Source organism: Poecile atricapillus, chromosome 2 (genome assembly GCF_030490865.1).
Source record: "Poecile atricapillus isolate bPoeAtr1 chromosome 2, bPoeAtr1.hap1, whole genome shotgun sequence".
In the NCBI taxonomy this organism is placed as follows: Eukaryota; Metazoa; Chordata; class Aves; order Passeriformes; family Paridae; genus Poecile; species Poecile atricapillus.
In genome coordinates this window covers 68,454,402-68,468,622 of record NC_081250.1, presented here as the reverse complement: position 1 = coordinate 68,468,622, position 14,221 = coordinate 68,454,402, and the positions used below count along the sequence as shown (strand labels likewise).

At 34.8% G+C, this 14,221-nt stretch overlaps 1 protein-coding gene across 1 annotated transcript in view; it reads left to right on the top strand.

The window, feature by feature from the left end:
- The window catches only part of EXOC2 (exocyst complex component 2), a 125,769-nt gene that overhangs the window by 33,988 nt on the left and 77,560 nt on the right, over window positions 1–14,221 (top strand). The window contains exons 6-7 of the mRNA XM_058832779.1: window positions 816–940; window positions 11,584–11,664. Coding sequence (XP_058688762.1) covers window positions 816–940; window positions 11,584–11,664 — 206 coding nt within the window. The remainder of the gene's footprint in view (window positions 1–815; window positions 941–11,583; window positions 11,665–14,221) is intronic.

Genomic DNA, 14,221 nt, shown 5'->3' with positions numbered 1-14,221 from the left:
CATATTAATCCTCATCCTTTGACTTATAACAAAAGAATTATCTACAGGTAATGAAGATTTATTCACAGCATAAGACTTGTCAATTAATTGCAGGTGCTTGCAAAAAATAAAGATGTGAAATGAATTGTAAACTGGCAAAAATTGAGAAATATTGAGAAATTTAGATAAAAAGAAGGCTGCCATACTAACAACATTGATGAACTGACAATTAATATTGCTGTATGAAGTGCCTTTCAAAAATATTTCAGCAGACTGCATATAAAAACATACCTTCATAAAGCAAGGAATTCAGCTTTTCTTTATTTTGCACTAATATTGTATTCAATTATGAACTGTATGTCCAAACCAACTTAAAAATATTAAATGAATTCAGAAACAAAAGTGAGAAAGGTTTGTGAGTAAAGCTGCAGATTTAAACAAATGTTATTATTAAAGAGATTCCTTACATCTCAGTGGTTAATCTACTGTGTACTATATGTAGTGAATTCTACTGTCACCTATTTAATATAGTACAGACAGTTAAGTAAAAGCAGTGTTGCATGTTTAGAAGAAATGTCTTGACTAGTTTGTATTATAAAGAAATCTCTTCCATCACAAATGATAGGAGCCCTCTTTTTAGGGTTGAAACTAAAAAAGTGACATCCTTGGACTAAAAATAAACTCTCATTATTGAAAAGCACACTCATTAGCAATTACTTCACCCTTACTAGTTGTTCTGAAAGCAAGTGGCCTTATTTTCCAAATATTTTGTTCTGTTTATTTATTAGCTGACCTTACTGTTTGAATGTCTCTGGGGTTTTCTTGTTTGTTTTCAGTTTTGATCAGCTCAAAACAGCTGTTGTGAATTTGAAGAAACAAGCCAATAAGAAAAATGAAGGGAGTCTAGCTTATGTGAAAGGAGGTCTCAGCACATTTTTTGAAGCACAAGATGCTCTGTCAGGTAAAGATTCCTTGCCCTTAATAAGTACAGTATAAATGAAAATACTTACGTGCATAAATGGTTGAATTTAATACTAAAAATATTGTTTCTCTTCACAGTCTGTACTCAAATTGTATAATGAGCCCAAAATCTGTATTGTGTTGGTGACAAGCTAGAACTGGCTAGCTGATTGGTGTGGTTTATATGCAAAAGATATCATCAGCTGTATCTTATAGGAATTGAAGGCACTTGATCAAATCGCTTAGACCACAAATGCAAGAAAGAGAAGTGTTAAACTGGAGTTAATATTAAGATGATTTGCAAACTGTAGCAACAGAAAAAACTTGATTTTATGATGCCTTATTCAATAGTCAGATGGTGATATTTATATGAATATCCAGACACTGGTTACTTTGGGAAATCAGAGAGCCTTTCTGTTTTGCTTGCTATTTGGAGAATGCAGCACACTAGATGAGATTACTGTAGTTAACATTTTAATATATATATTTATTGTATATAGACACACACAAACAGAATCCGAAAGCATCAAATATCTTGCAGGTCAGACCTCATTGTAGGCTACTGACAATCCTGTCTAGTGAGGCTCTGGCCTGGGTAAGACAGCAACAGTGGCCAGGAAACCATCCCAAATAGATTTGTCATTTACCACTGTGCTGATTATCCATCTTGGTCATTGATCCCTTTGGCCAAAATCTAACTAGGTTCAATAGCAAAAGTATTAAATTCTTAATGAGGATTCAGTGTAGGTCACAGCTGCCCTCTGTAGCATTTTAATACACATTTCTCTGTTGAAATGTCATATTGAATGCCTGTGCCAAAGGGTTTTGCTTCTTTTCAGTTGATGAGCCCACTCTTATTGCATATAGATTTCAGTTTTGAATGCAGAACTACTTATTTGCTTCTTTTCCTCATTATTCGTGATATTTTTGAGAAAATATAGCTGGAAAAATTGCATAACTTTTTTAAGACTTGAACTTGTGATAGGTACACTCAACTGTTAAGCTGGATATGGCTTCCAGTAGCAAGAAGAAAAAAGACTTCTTTGGTGCCATCATCCAGCCGTACTGCCAGATGTCAAAGTTTTTTTCCAGAACATTTCATCACTACAGTTTTCTCAAATGAAAGATGCTGAGAATTAAAAGTAAGTGTTATTAGCATTGTTCTAGAGAAGCAGCTCAGATGCATATTTTATAAAAACAACAACAAACGACCAAACAAAAGCTTCCAAGTAAACAAACCCCCATTAAGTCTTCATCAAGCAGTTATGAAATTCAAACTTTTTAACAGAAGAACATTAAATTAAAAATATAATCTGGCTAGACAGTGATTGTGCATGATGATCTTATAGCACTTTTCTGCCCTTACACATGTAAGGGTGAATTTTTATGTCTTATTTTCTCCTTTTAAAAAGTGCAACTAGAATTTGTATGTTTCAACAAAGCTACATGAGGAGGAGTTTATATTTGAAAGCTGAACAGTTGTTTCAGCACAAACTCTTAGGGACATAGCCATTTTTCTGTGGGCTTTTATTATTTGATGCTGAGCATACAACTGTCACAGATGAAAAGTGAGTAAAAGTGAGGGAAAACCCTTGCTGAATACATTTTATCCGTCTTCCAATATGATTTAAATTTTTTGAGTTGGTTCATTTCGGTTTAGATATTTTTTTAACTTTCTTGCTTTGGGAAGATTTCTAAAATCTGATTTATTTTTTAAAGACACAGGTGTTTTGGGGGCAAAAATTTAGACTCTCAATTTTCCCCTTCAGATATCTTAGAACACATCTTCTAACCCCAGTGGTTATGCTTCATAAACTGCAGGTTTGTTGAATTGTAGTTATAGAACAGAGCTACTTGTGAGCAGTTATTTCTCTTAAATCTCCCTAAATTAGTACAGGATAACTTTTCATGGGAGGATCATGTTAGGAGGCATAACACTTGCTTCTCCAATTACTTCATACTCCTTTACGGCTTTTATACATGCCTTTTAAAACTCTTTTACATTTAACAGTGTTTGAATTTCTGATTATTGTGCAGCTTTTTTCACTTGTTAGGACCAGTAAGTTCTGTCTGATATTCAGTGTACTATCAGACTCTATTACACATTTAAATGATTCTTAGTATTTTCATAAATAAGCAATGGAAAGCATAAAAAGCAGTCCTAAGATGTTTATTGTATTTTGTGATTTAGAGGCTGTTTACTAAGAAAATAAGAGCTCAAATAGACCAGAACCCATCTTTGTTTGGTTTAATTTCTGGGAAAATAGAATAGCCTTATCAGATCCCCATGTCTCTCTGCCTGTTAGCTTGGCTGACAGTTTGACAGTGACTCTGCAGAGGAGATGTTCAACAGGAAGTTTGTTTCATCAGCTGAAGGGAGCTGTAAACTGAGCTGAGGGGAGCAGGGTTTATCTCAACTTGACCCACTTGTCAGTGTTGGGAGTTCAACTGGTTCATTTCCTGTAATTCTAATTGCAACCTAGAAAGTAGCATTCCTAAAAGGGGTGGCTGTTTTGTAGTTAAGACATATTTTATCGTCATGCGCAAATTGTGTCCCACACAGAAGTCATTAGGAAAGTTAGAAAATTAATTTTCTTTCAGTATACTTTTTCTGAAATGCTCTTTGCAAGGACCTAAGGCTGCAGTTTCTTCTTATTTAAATAAAATGAAAACAAATAGGGAAATTGCTTCAGTTACTCACTTATACAAAAACATGTAAGTACAACATCTCTATTGGCAGGTAAAGAAGATGCTGTAATGTCTTTAAAACACAGATACATGAAAAAATTTGAGGTTTAGATTTGGCTCTCTAGTTTGCCATGGCAACAGGTTTTTTTGCAATTACTGCTACAAACACATTTTCAGGAAGTCTGTACGAAAGAAGTGCTGCTGTTACAGCACTGTTCCTTTTTTTCCATTTCCCACTCCTGTTCAGATATGTGGCCTGTGGGAATACCTGCATGATAGGGATCTTGGACTATAGTTGGCATTTTGTCTACTACCTTTGTTAATGCATAAGCTAGGATAGTGTAGCTGAAATTACCTGGCTGAAATGATCCTAATCTGGCCAATGCCTGTTTTTTTATTCTGTTTTTTTCTTCTTATAGACTATTTTTACAGTTCATTCCCTAAGGCTTATTCTAGCTAGCATGTTAGTGCTCATTCACTCATTCAAGATTGGATTCTGACTGAGTAAGTCAGTGCTTCTGCCATTATGTCTGTTAAATTCATTTTCTCTGAAAATAAAACAAAAAATATCACCTGAGCTATATTCAATTCTGAGTCAGACTGGGTATTTGAGAAGCTAAAAAACTGATGCTAGTCTGTCATAAACATGTCACTTCGCTTCAGACTTCTGAGGAGCTTTGCTACATTTCAATTTAAAGAGATTATATAGAGCCAATCCAATTTTTCATTAGTGATTCTGTTTGCAAAATAGATTAATTTTGAAATGGTTTTCTTTTGTCCAATTAAATGCCAGTGCATGATGTTTTTGCTTGGTAGAGTGGCATTGGGATGGTATACCAGGTTTTGCTGTTATCACATTGCTGTTTTGTAACAAATTTAATTCACACTTTTGCTTTACTTTACTCTCGTGTATACTTTTTCAAATAGTATGGATTTTTGTTCAACCTATGAATTTGGGTAAATCAAATTCAAATGTATGATTGCTACCTAAGTGTTGTGCGGGTGACTGTGTGTCTGTTAATGTTATCTTCCTCATCCTACTTCAAGTGATAGAATATTGTCTTTGCAGGGTAAGAACAGTCTGCTGCTACAGGTAGTGATTTTAAAGATAATAATTTGTAGAGCATAAGAAAGAATAGGGCCATGGAAACAAACTGGAAAGAATAAAAAAATGATGCTGCATGTATAGGATACATATCTGAGAGCCTATCAGTCACTTCAGAGTAGCAGTTTTCCTGCATGTCTGTGCCCCATAGTAGGTGCAAGTTGGATTATTTCAAGTTAAGAATTATGATCATGCCTTCATGTAGTCGTCATGAAGCAATAGCTGATCTGCTCTCTGCTCACTGTCTAGCTTTCCAAATGGGCTCTCCGGTCTGAATATTTGAATCGTCTTTGTGTTACCCTTACAGATAAAAGCTGAATGAGAAGCATAAGTACTATCATTCCTTCATATTTTGTCCTTACATTTACAGGCCTTCTCAGCATTCAGAAAAAAATAGATGTGCTAAATTAGGCATTTTTAAAATTAAACTTAATTTAATTTTGCTTGTTGAAAACTTGTGTTCTGATCTTTCAGCACTAGATAACAAGAGAGTCATTAAAATGAGAAATATATTCTAGAGAAAGATGACCTGATGTAGGGGTGCCATAAAGTATCCAACTGATGGTAGACAGTTTAGTCTCAGAAGAATGCTTCCTCTTCATGCAGTTCTTACTGTCAATTTTTGTAGCAGAACAATTGTTACCTTAGTGCAACTTCATAAAAGCAAAAGTTATCACAATTGATAAAAGACTCAAAACTTCCTTTCATGCAGGTCCTAGCGTGGCATTGTGTAGGAAGTTGGGGGATTTTTTTGTCTCAAGCAAGAGAAAAATCTGATTAGAAAATGTAGAAAACAGCAGGAATTGTCACAGGCTGTAATGAAAATTCTCTGCCCAAGCCTGTACCTGCTTTTATCCTGACTGCTCGTGCAGCTTCTTCATCAGTTGTTGCTTTAGAGGTGTGAGCTAATTACTAGCAGAATTTCTCCAAAGGGATGCAGTTTTGGCAGCTTATGGTTACTGTGTGGCTGTTATATTTTATGAACTTAGTTTTTTTTTCAGGTAAGTAAACTTTTTTTGTTTGAATTTGAAAAATAGTAAAGTATGTAGAAGGAGAAATAAATTTTGCAATTGCAATTTTTCAACAGCAACTTCTGCAATTGATTGCAAGTGTGCAAAAAAGTTATCTATGATTAAATTTGACCCAGACTTTTCCTGCGAGCCATAAACCCACCTTAATTTCATGCATTATTCCATTTTGATTTCCATACCACCTTTTAAATGCAACATTTAAAAGCTGCTTTTATTTTCACTATTTTTATGTTTCACAGATGCACAAAGTTAGTGCCAGAAAAGAAAGAATAGCATGTTCTGTGCTCTTTAATGCGGAAGCGTTCTGGCAAAGGCCTAGATCCAGTCCTGGAATTTTTAGTGCATCCATAGGCAGAATAATAAGCCACATTTTCCTGTCTATTTCCAAGATATTTGCCCAGAGATACCAGACTTGCTTTAATATAAGTCCATCTGAGAACAAGTTGTCTGGTCTCATATTGTTTTTAGACTAAAATTTTTGGAGTTTATATATCAATAAAGCCTCCCTTCCAAGCACTGTGCTTTAATTACCTTAAAATATCATGTTAAGTCTGTCCAATTTCTTTGTGCTAGGTAAACAAGCTTGAAGAAGTAAATGCTAGAGAAACAAAACACAAAAAGACAACCTAAGACAATATTGCATTTAGTTCACTATTTTGTCGTTTTTGCTAGGATTAATAATGTTCCCCAAAACAAAGCCAAGTTTGGTATGCCAATACATAAATAGCTGGAATTCTCAGGGGGCACTGCAGGAATGACCAAACCAAACTAGACTTAGCACTGTTAACTAATGGCCATAGGAAAAAATACTTTTTTTTTAAAGATTTTCATAGAGTAATGTATTAAGAGCTCTGTTCATGGCATGCTGTCTTTATTGTGTTCCTCTGTATATGCAGCTCTGCAGCCCTGTTGAATCCATTCAGAACAATTTTTACCTTATATAGGGATACTGTCCTCATCAATAATCTTCTTATATTCTGCTGAAATTACAAAACATTGTTAATCTTCCAATAAAGGAAACTAAAGGCATTTTTTATTCATGCCTTGGGCATGAATCCTGGCAGTGTTCTAACATGCGTTCTTCAATCCTCTAGTACTCTTCTTTGGTGCCCGGTTTAGTTACCACATCAGCTCTTCAGAAATACTTTGCTGAGTCGGCCTTACCCTTCTTGTACTTTTTCCCGTCCTTACTAAAAGGATGTGATTTCTTTCAAGTACTTTTTTTCTTTAACCACATTTCTGTGAGAATGAGTAAGATTTTCAGATATGCAAAATGCATTTCTAGCCATCCTTTAGTCAGAAGACGGCAGAAAATTTTCATCTGTGTTGCTTTGAGCTGAGAGTTAGGCTGATGAATTTTTGAGAGTGCCATGCCTGATGCCTATCTCAAAATGTGTTTTAAAAATATGTGATGAGGAAATCAAGTATGAAATTTGCAAATCAAAATCTGCATGATCCTGGCAAGTATGGTTTAATTTAATAGATTTATGTTTGCCATAAATCTAGGAAAAAACCCATATCCTTTTTTAGATTAAATAAAATTGTTTTCAACACAAGTAGCAATTAATTAATTGGAGTTTATTTCAATGCAAGGCCTTTTTTATAAAGGAAAATAATTATGGATTATTTGCCAGATTGAATTTTGCATATGTTCTGGTGTATTTAGTCACAGTTAGAGGTTGTGAGTTTTGAACTTAGTTTCTTCACTATTATTAATCAGTATCTGCCTGCAGCTGTGAAGTTTGCAAGCCTTTAAATATTCTTAGCTGGGAAACGTGAACACTTACTGGCAAAGATGATACAAAGTACAGTTAATTATCTGGCCTTAGCTGAAGCATCCAGATGTAGCCTTTCCTCACTTTTATTTATTGTATGCTTCTTACAGTAAAGCTCCTAAAAATAAGGAACAGGTTCTGATAGGTTTCCAGCTGCTTTTCCAACTTGTATAGCTTCTGTCAGGTAAATCCAGGGTAACTGGCAGTTCAAGAAAAATCTCATTCATCCTTTACTTCAAGCCTTCAAAGACGTGAAATTTTCTCCTTACTCTTCCTATTGCAACCAGTTGAGGGTAATCTTAAGTACTGGATAGTGTGGGAAGAGTAGGATGGCTTTCCACCTTCCTTTGGCCATATGCTCCTTTCCTTATACTGCAGTGCTGCCACTGAGGCAATGTTAGAGAAGCACACTGATCAGTGAAGCAGCATTTCTTCCTTAGCGAGTTAGTTTTGCACCAAATTATCTCACTACAGCTGCCCTGCAGCTGTGTGATTGCTAGATCCAGCAAAAGGAAGCGCTTTAGGTACGGGAGAACGGGGGCTGTCCCAAACATTATCATCCCACTGTTAGATGGATTTAGCGCTTTAAGAGAAAAAAATAACTTTAGTATTTCTAAATTCCTTCCAAAGATGAGGTCTACAGATACTTTTCCTGACTGCATATAGTTTCACTTGTCTAAACTTCTAAATCAAAGACTTCTTGTCTGGTCTGCATGGAAGGAGCATGCACTTACCTTTTTCAAAATCATTTGATGCAAACGGAGTAAGCTTAGGCTATATTAGAAGGCCTTTTCACTGCAAAAAACTTTTTTTTCTTCTGTAATTTAGCCTTGGAACACAACAAATGTAGCTATTGCTAAATCTGAGTATAATATGTAAAAATAGCTACAGTAAACAAAGTAGCTTAAACATGTAAAAGGAAATATAACAAATTCATTGTGTGAACACTGAGTAATTTAAGTAGGTTTAGATTTTACAGAATGTCCTAATATACCTTATTTCAGACAATAGTTCAAGAATGCCTTTTGGTTTACATTCCTAGTTCCATATGCTTAATATGCCTTTATCTGTACTCTGCAATGCTTTCCACGTTTCTGAAACTTAACACCTTGGTTTATTTTTATTTTTTTTGCCCCACTGACATACTTTTCACTGTCTGAAAGCGCATTATGAATTGATTTAATAGGATCATTCTTCCTGGGTTTCCAACATTAAAATTTTCAAGCTATAATTCTTGAATCCTATTTTCCAGGTTGCTATGCACAAAAGCTACCCATGTAAAAAAAATTATTTTCTGCCTTCTAAAAGGAAGAGGAGGGAATAGTATATCGCTATTGTATGTTCTTTTCTGAACAAGATACAAGTGCTTTGGGAAGATGTATTTTAACTTTCAGCAACTGATTAAAGATCATGATATTTTAATTTTAATATCATCATAATTTCTAAATAAGCTGCCTTCATAATAAGGAGCTACATTTTGAGACTTTTTGAAGGTTCTAACACAGTAAATAGTATTCTTTTAAAACTTATGTACAAGAAGGAAGTCCCCATCATGTTTTACATTTTGTTGCCAGTATGTATGCTTTGATAGAGGTGTAGATATTGCAGGTCACTTTTGGAAATGCTTAGGTGTGCCCCCTTCAGAAGCTACATGATATTGAATTCGTCAGCAATTAATGGTATGTAATTAATGGCTCCGAAATGCTAAATTTTGAAAATCTCTTGGGCAGTGTGTAACTTAGTTTTTTATCCATGTCCATTTTTAAAGTATCTTTCAAAAGTAAGTTTCATAGAATGATTTCAAAATGCAGAAATTAAAATCATTGCAGTTTGATGTGATTCCAATAGTACTTGCAACATTTGGCTTTAGAATGTCTGTTTATGTTGTGGTTGCTGTTCTGCTGAACTTTTTTTTCAGTATGAAATGTTAATTGCACTACAGTAATTGTCTGCCTCTAGCTGAAAATAATATACAGAGATGGAATAATGTCAGTAGAGCCACTAATGTTTTTGTTATTAAATTGTAGACTTATTCTTGTTGGTAAGTGCTGTCCACGCTGTACACAAAACGTGAAACAGTTAACAACACACTGTCTTTTAAGATAGATCTCTGTCCTTAAAATATGCAAGAATCTGTTAGTTTTTGTTCATTTCATTTAAGGCTTAATTGTCTTAAGAAATATGGTGTCTTAATGAAATTTTTCTTTCCACCCTCTGATGACTTTAAGAATGAAAATAGAGTTGTTCTTGTATTTTCATGAAAGCAAGACTTCCTGTAATTCTTTTTGTAGGATCAAGAGATTGAAGGGTCAGATATGGATGTTTGAGAATAATGTAATTTTCCTCCTCTTTTTTTTTTTTTTTTTTTTTTTAATTGCACACTGGTGTTAGTTGCCTGTCTCCTCTACCTCCCCCCAGTAAAAACTCCTCCCTTGAAAAAGCCTGGAGACTACTATAGAGGTCTATCCTGTTTCAGAATAGCCACCCTCGCCCACTCCTTGCAGTAGGAGTGAGTTTAGAACCACAGGGTTCCTGTCCTTATTCACTTGTTAGCTTGCGGCCGCGTGGCCTGGGCAAGTAGGGGTGGCACCGGAGAGGAAACCGGTTGGCAATGGCATCTCTGTATGCATGGTATGTGCAGTTTATGGCAATATTTCAGACCTAGTTCAATTTTCACCCAGCGGATTGATTTCCAGATATCTCTTTCAGCTCATCAGGTGTATTCTTGGAGTGCTGCTTCTAATGTTATTTCATCTTAAAAGAATCCAGTTGAGGAGCTCACATTGCTCTGCCATACCAACCGGAGCAAGATAAGCTGGAACAATTGAGAGGCTGCTTTCAGAACTGCATCTGTGTTTTGAACTAAAATATTACCATTCCTCACTTTTTTCAAAGCACTGGGTAATCACTGTTTTCAAGGGTAGCTTAACTTCATTTTACTGAGAACAAGCAGAAAGCAGTAGGAGGGGTTTTTTTTAAGCCTCAAATATATCTAAAGCAGTAGGAGCTCATGGCTATTTGATAGAGCAGATTTTGCACGTTAACAGATAAAAAATTTGAAAGGAAAATCGTATTTTATATGTGCTGCATGTATACAGGAATAATACCTTAAAAGAAAGAAATACTGGTTTGTGCTGGTTGTGCTCAACAGTAGAAGAGGGAAGGAGGACTGTGTGAGAGGGGGGAAGTAGAAGAAAGGACTACCTACACTACATTCACTGTTCATATTTTCAGAGTAAGATAGTGTCATCAGGCTGTCCTGTTAAGTCTCTCCTTCACTGAAAAAGAAATTAAATTATAGTAAAAGAACCAATTAGTGCTGACACTGTGTATTTCCACCTCCAAAAGTAATACCACATAGAAATAAGAGTTCTGGATTTTGGCATTTAGGACAGGAGAAATATAACATTGTTTCAAAAAAAAAATAATAAAGCAACCTTCCCTCTGTTTTCCTGTTGTTTTGAGGAAAATTACACAGAAGCACTGAGATAATGGTTAATGCTCCAAGAAGCTCTTATTTTGTATTTTAGGAGTGCCTTTTTATAGATAAAAAGAAGTAATCGGGGAATGCTTTAGCACTTGATTTTGGGATCATCCAGATTCCCAGTGACTCTCTTTCTACCCTTTAATTATTGGTAATTTCTTTTTTTTGTGACATCCATGACTTACAAAGCAGATGTGTTTAAGTGGTACTTTTCAAAATACAAATTTTAATTAATTCCAGTACAAGATGGCTAATTTAGATGATAATAGCTAATAGATTATTCTGTCCTTGTGATTGTGGGTTTTTTTCCTTAAGCATTACTGTCTTGTTCAAGAAGATACAGGAAGTCTGTGTCAAAGTAATGGTTAAAATTTTGCAGTGACTCTAATCCCTGTCTTCTACTATACTCTGCTGCCATGAAGCATGTTTGTATTTTTTTGTGTCTAAAAAGAAAAATAACACTTTATTTTTAATTTTAAAAATGTTTAAAAGTGTCACTTTGATGTAATGTGTTCCCACCTATTAAAGTGTTCTGCATTTTAACTAGACACTTTATTCCAGCAATCCATCAAAAACTGGAAGCGGATGGAACGGAAAAAGTAGAAGGATCCATGACGCAAAAACTGGAGAATGTACTGAACAGTAAGTTTTGTCCTTCCAGCAGCAGCTATTTATGGACTTTGGACTTTCTAACAGGCTTTAATATTTTCCTAGGAATATTGTAGACAGTAGAAAACAGTCTCTCATCTCTTCCCTGTTTGGTGATAATGGTTCCAGGGTGTGATGTCCTTTGAAATAAGTAGCAGTGGTTGTCACAACTTCTGGCAGTGTTTGTGATAACAAAGCAAATAAATATCAAAATAAATATCCTCTAAAGTGCTTACTTTAGATTAATTTTGGTGGCATCGCAAGTTTGAGTGGATGAGGAAAACAGGAACTATATGGACAGACAGAGCTGTAGAAGGATGAGCTTAGCTAAATACTAATACTGTAAGATGTTAAAGGCAGAAAAAATCCTGATTATAAGATGTTTGCAGTAACAAGGTCTATTGACAGGATCTTTTTCACTTAATGTGCTGGCATTTAGACTATTTGGCATGAGCATTCTTTCTAGAAACCTTGAAAAGCTTTAAGGTTGCATTGAAAGAGATGGCTTGAATTTGCTGCAGTTCGGTATGTGTTTCACTAGATCAAAAAAAGTTACTCTTTTCTTTATTTTTTTTTTTTTTTTTAATTCTGGGACTTCTGCCAAGATAATTTTACTTTGTTTCATTGTGATTTTTTTCACAGAGGATGTTTCCCTTAGTGCTGTATCAATAAGCAGCAATGACATGCAGATAGCTGACTCAGTGTTGGAAAGTCTGAGTGTGTTTTATGAAATCAAGAAAGTGACATGGAAGTTCACTGTTTTTCTTCTCTTGTATGAAGAAAGCAGTGACTGTATGTGTGTTTGTGTGGGGAGCACAAAGAAAGCAGGGGGTTTTGTGAACCTTATGCTCTAGCCCTTTTCAATAGGGATTCCTTGATGCTCACAACAAAGGTGTATTTTGAACATTGTTATTCCCTCATCTTGATGCCCGAAATGAAAAAAAGCAAACTGCCAAAAGATTTTAAAATCACCAAAAAATACCACATAAAACCTTACACCTCTGTATAATAAAGACTGTAGCATGTGTCTGTGTGTGCAGAATATTTGGTACATCTAGGTAGGAGAAAAAGAAGCATTTTCTGAAATTTTCCAGAGGAAACCTCAGTGTTCTGTATTTAGGCCATGTCATGCACCAAACACAGATTCCTTGAAGGGCACTTTCCCTTTGTACTAAATTGTGTGACAGATTTTAAATAAAAAAGTAAAACTTTAGTCCAGTGATATTTTCCTATATACACTAATATAAGATAAATTTACCTGTAATATATAATTACTGTTTCATTTGATAAATGGTGGCTGAACTCTATGTAGACAATGCAAACTGTCTTTTTCAAGCTGGATCTTTAGAAGAACTTGTGCCAGACACTTCAGAGTAGTTTGAAGTTTGGCTCTGCTATGAAAAGAATTGGCTGCTTTTCCTCACGATACTTTGCAAGTCATGATGGGTGGGTGGCAGGGAAGTAGGAATACAAGGATTTAAAAAGAGCAAATAATATTATGCAAAGTAGTTTAGGATCAAAGCTTTGTTTCTTGTCTGACCATTGAAAAGCTTCCATAATCCATGAGTAGCAGGGACTGCTTTCAAAAATGACTTTAATTCTTTAGTTGAATTGTGCATTTTATGGACTGTAGGTGCATGTTTTGACAGACAACTGCTGTTGTGTGAGCTTGGTTACAAACCCTTAATAATGAGCATGTTTTCCACAGCATCTGAATGTATGTTAAGAAGGTTCCAAATTATTGAATTGAAATGGCAAGGGATAGTAAAAGAACGGTTTGGTGTTATAGCTGGATTATAGATGTCTGGAATTTTTGCTCAATTTAATTGCTAAACAAGCTGTTAAATTTATATTATTAAAAACATACAATGTCTTTTAATTAATTTAATGAAGAATTGTACATTAAAGGAGGTAAATCAAATTCCTTTATGTAGTGTTTTTGTCAGGCTCTAAGACAACTGTTGAATAACTAGAGATTTATTTTGAAGTGACAATTTCACTCACTGTAGATGAATCATCTATTTTGAAAACATAGTCAATATAAGAACTGAAACTTTATCCATGGATGGTTCATCAGTAATCAAGAGAAAAATTGTTATTGTAGAAAGGATTTGGAGGGATGAGGAGGGAAGAAATGTTGCAATATTTTCATTCTAAAAAGATAGACCTGTTTTGCATGAAGTGTTGAATTTCATTAATACATTAGTTAGTAATTTGATAATTTAGATTTCTTATAAAACAGAAAAAGTACCATTAAAAAAAAAGTAGAATCATTTACCTGAATTGAGGATTTCATAAAGAGATGAAGATAGAAATCACTGTGGTCTTCCTGCAGTTGTCAATTACCTTTTAAAAAAGGTTTGAATTGAATAATAAAAAAATACTTCATGAATATAGCTTCAATTCCCAGGTACAGCACATTGCTTCTGGACTGTTAAAAGAATGGACAAGAAACATGAATTCAAACAAACAAAATGTTACTTACGAGAAGGATTTACAAAACAATCATTTCATATAACCTTGAGGAAAATCATACTTTAACAGTGATCTG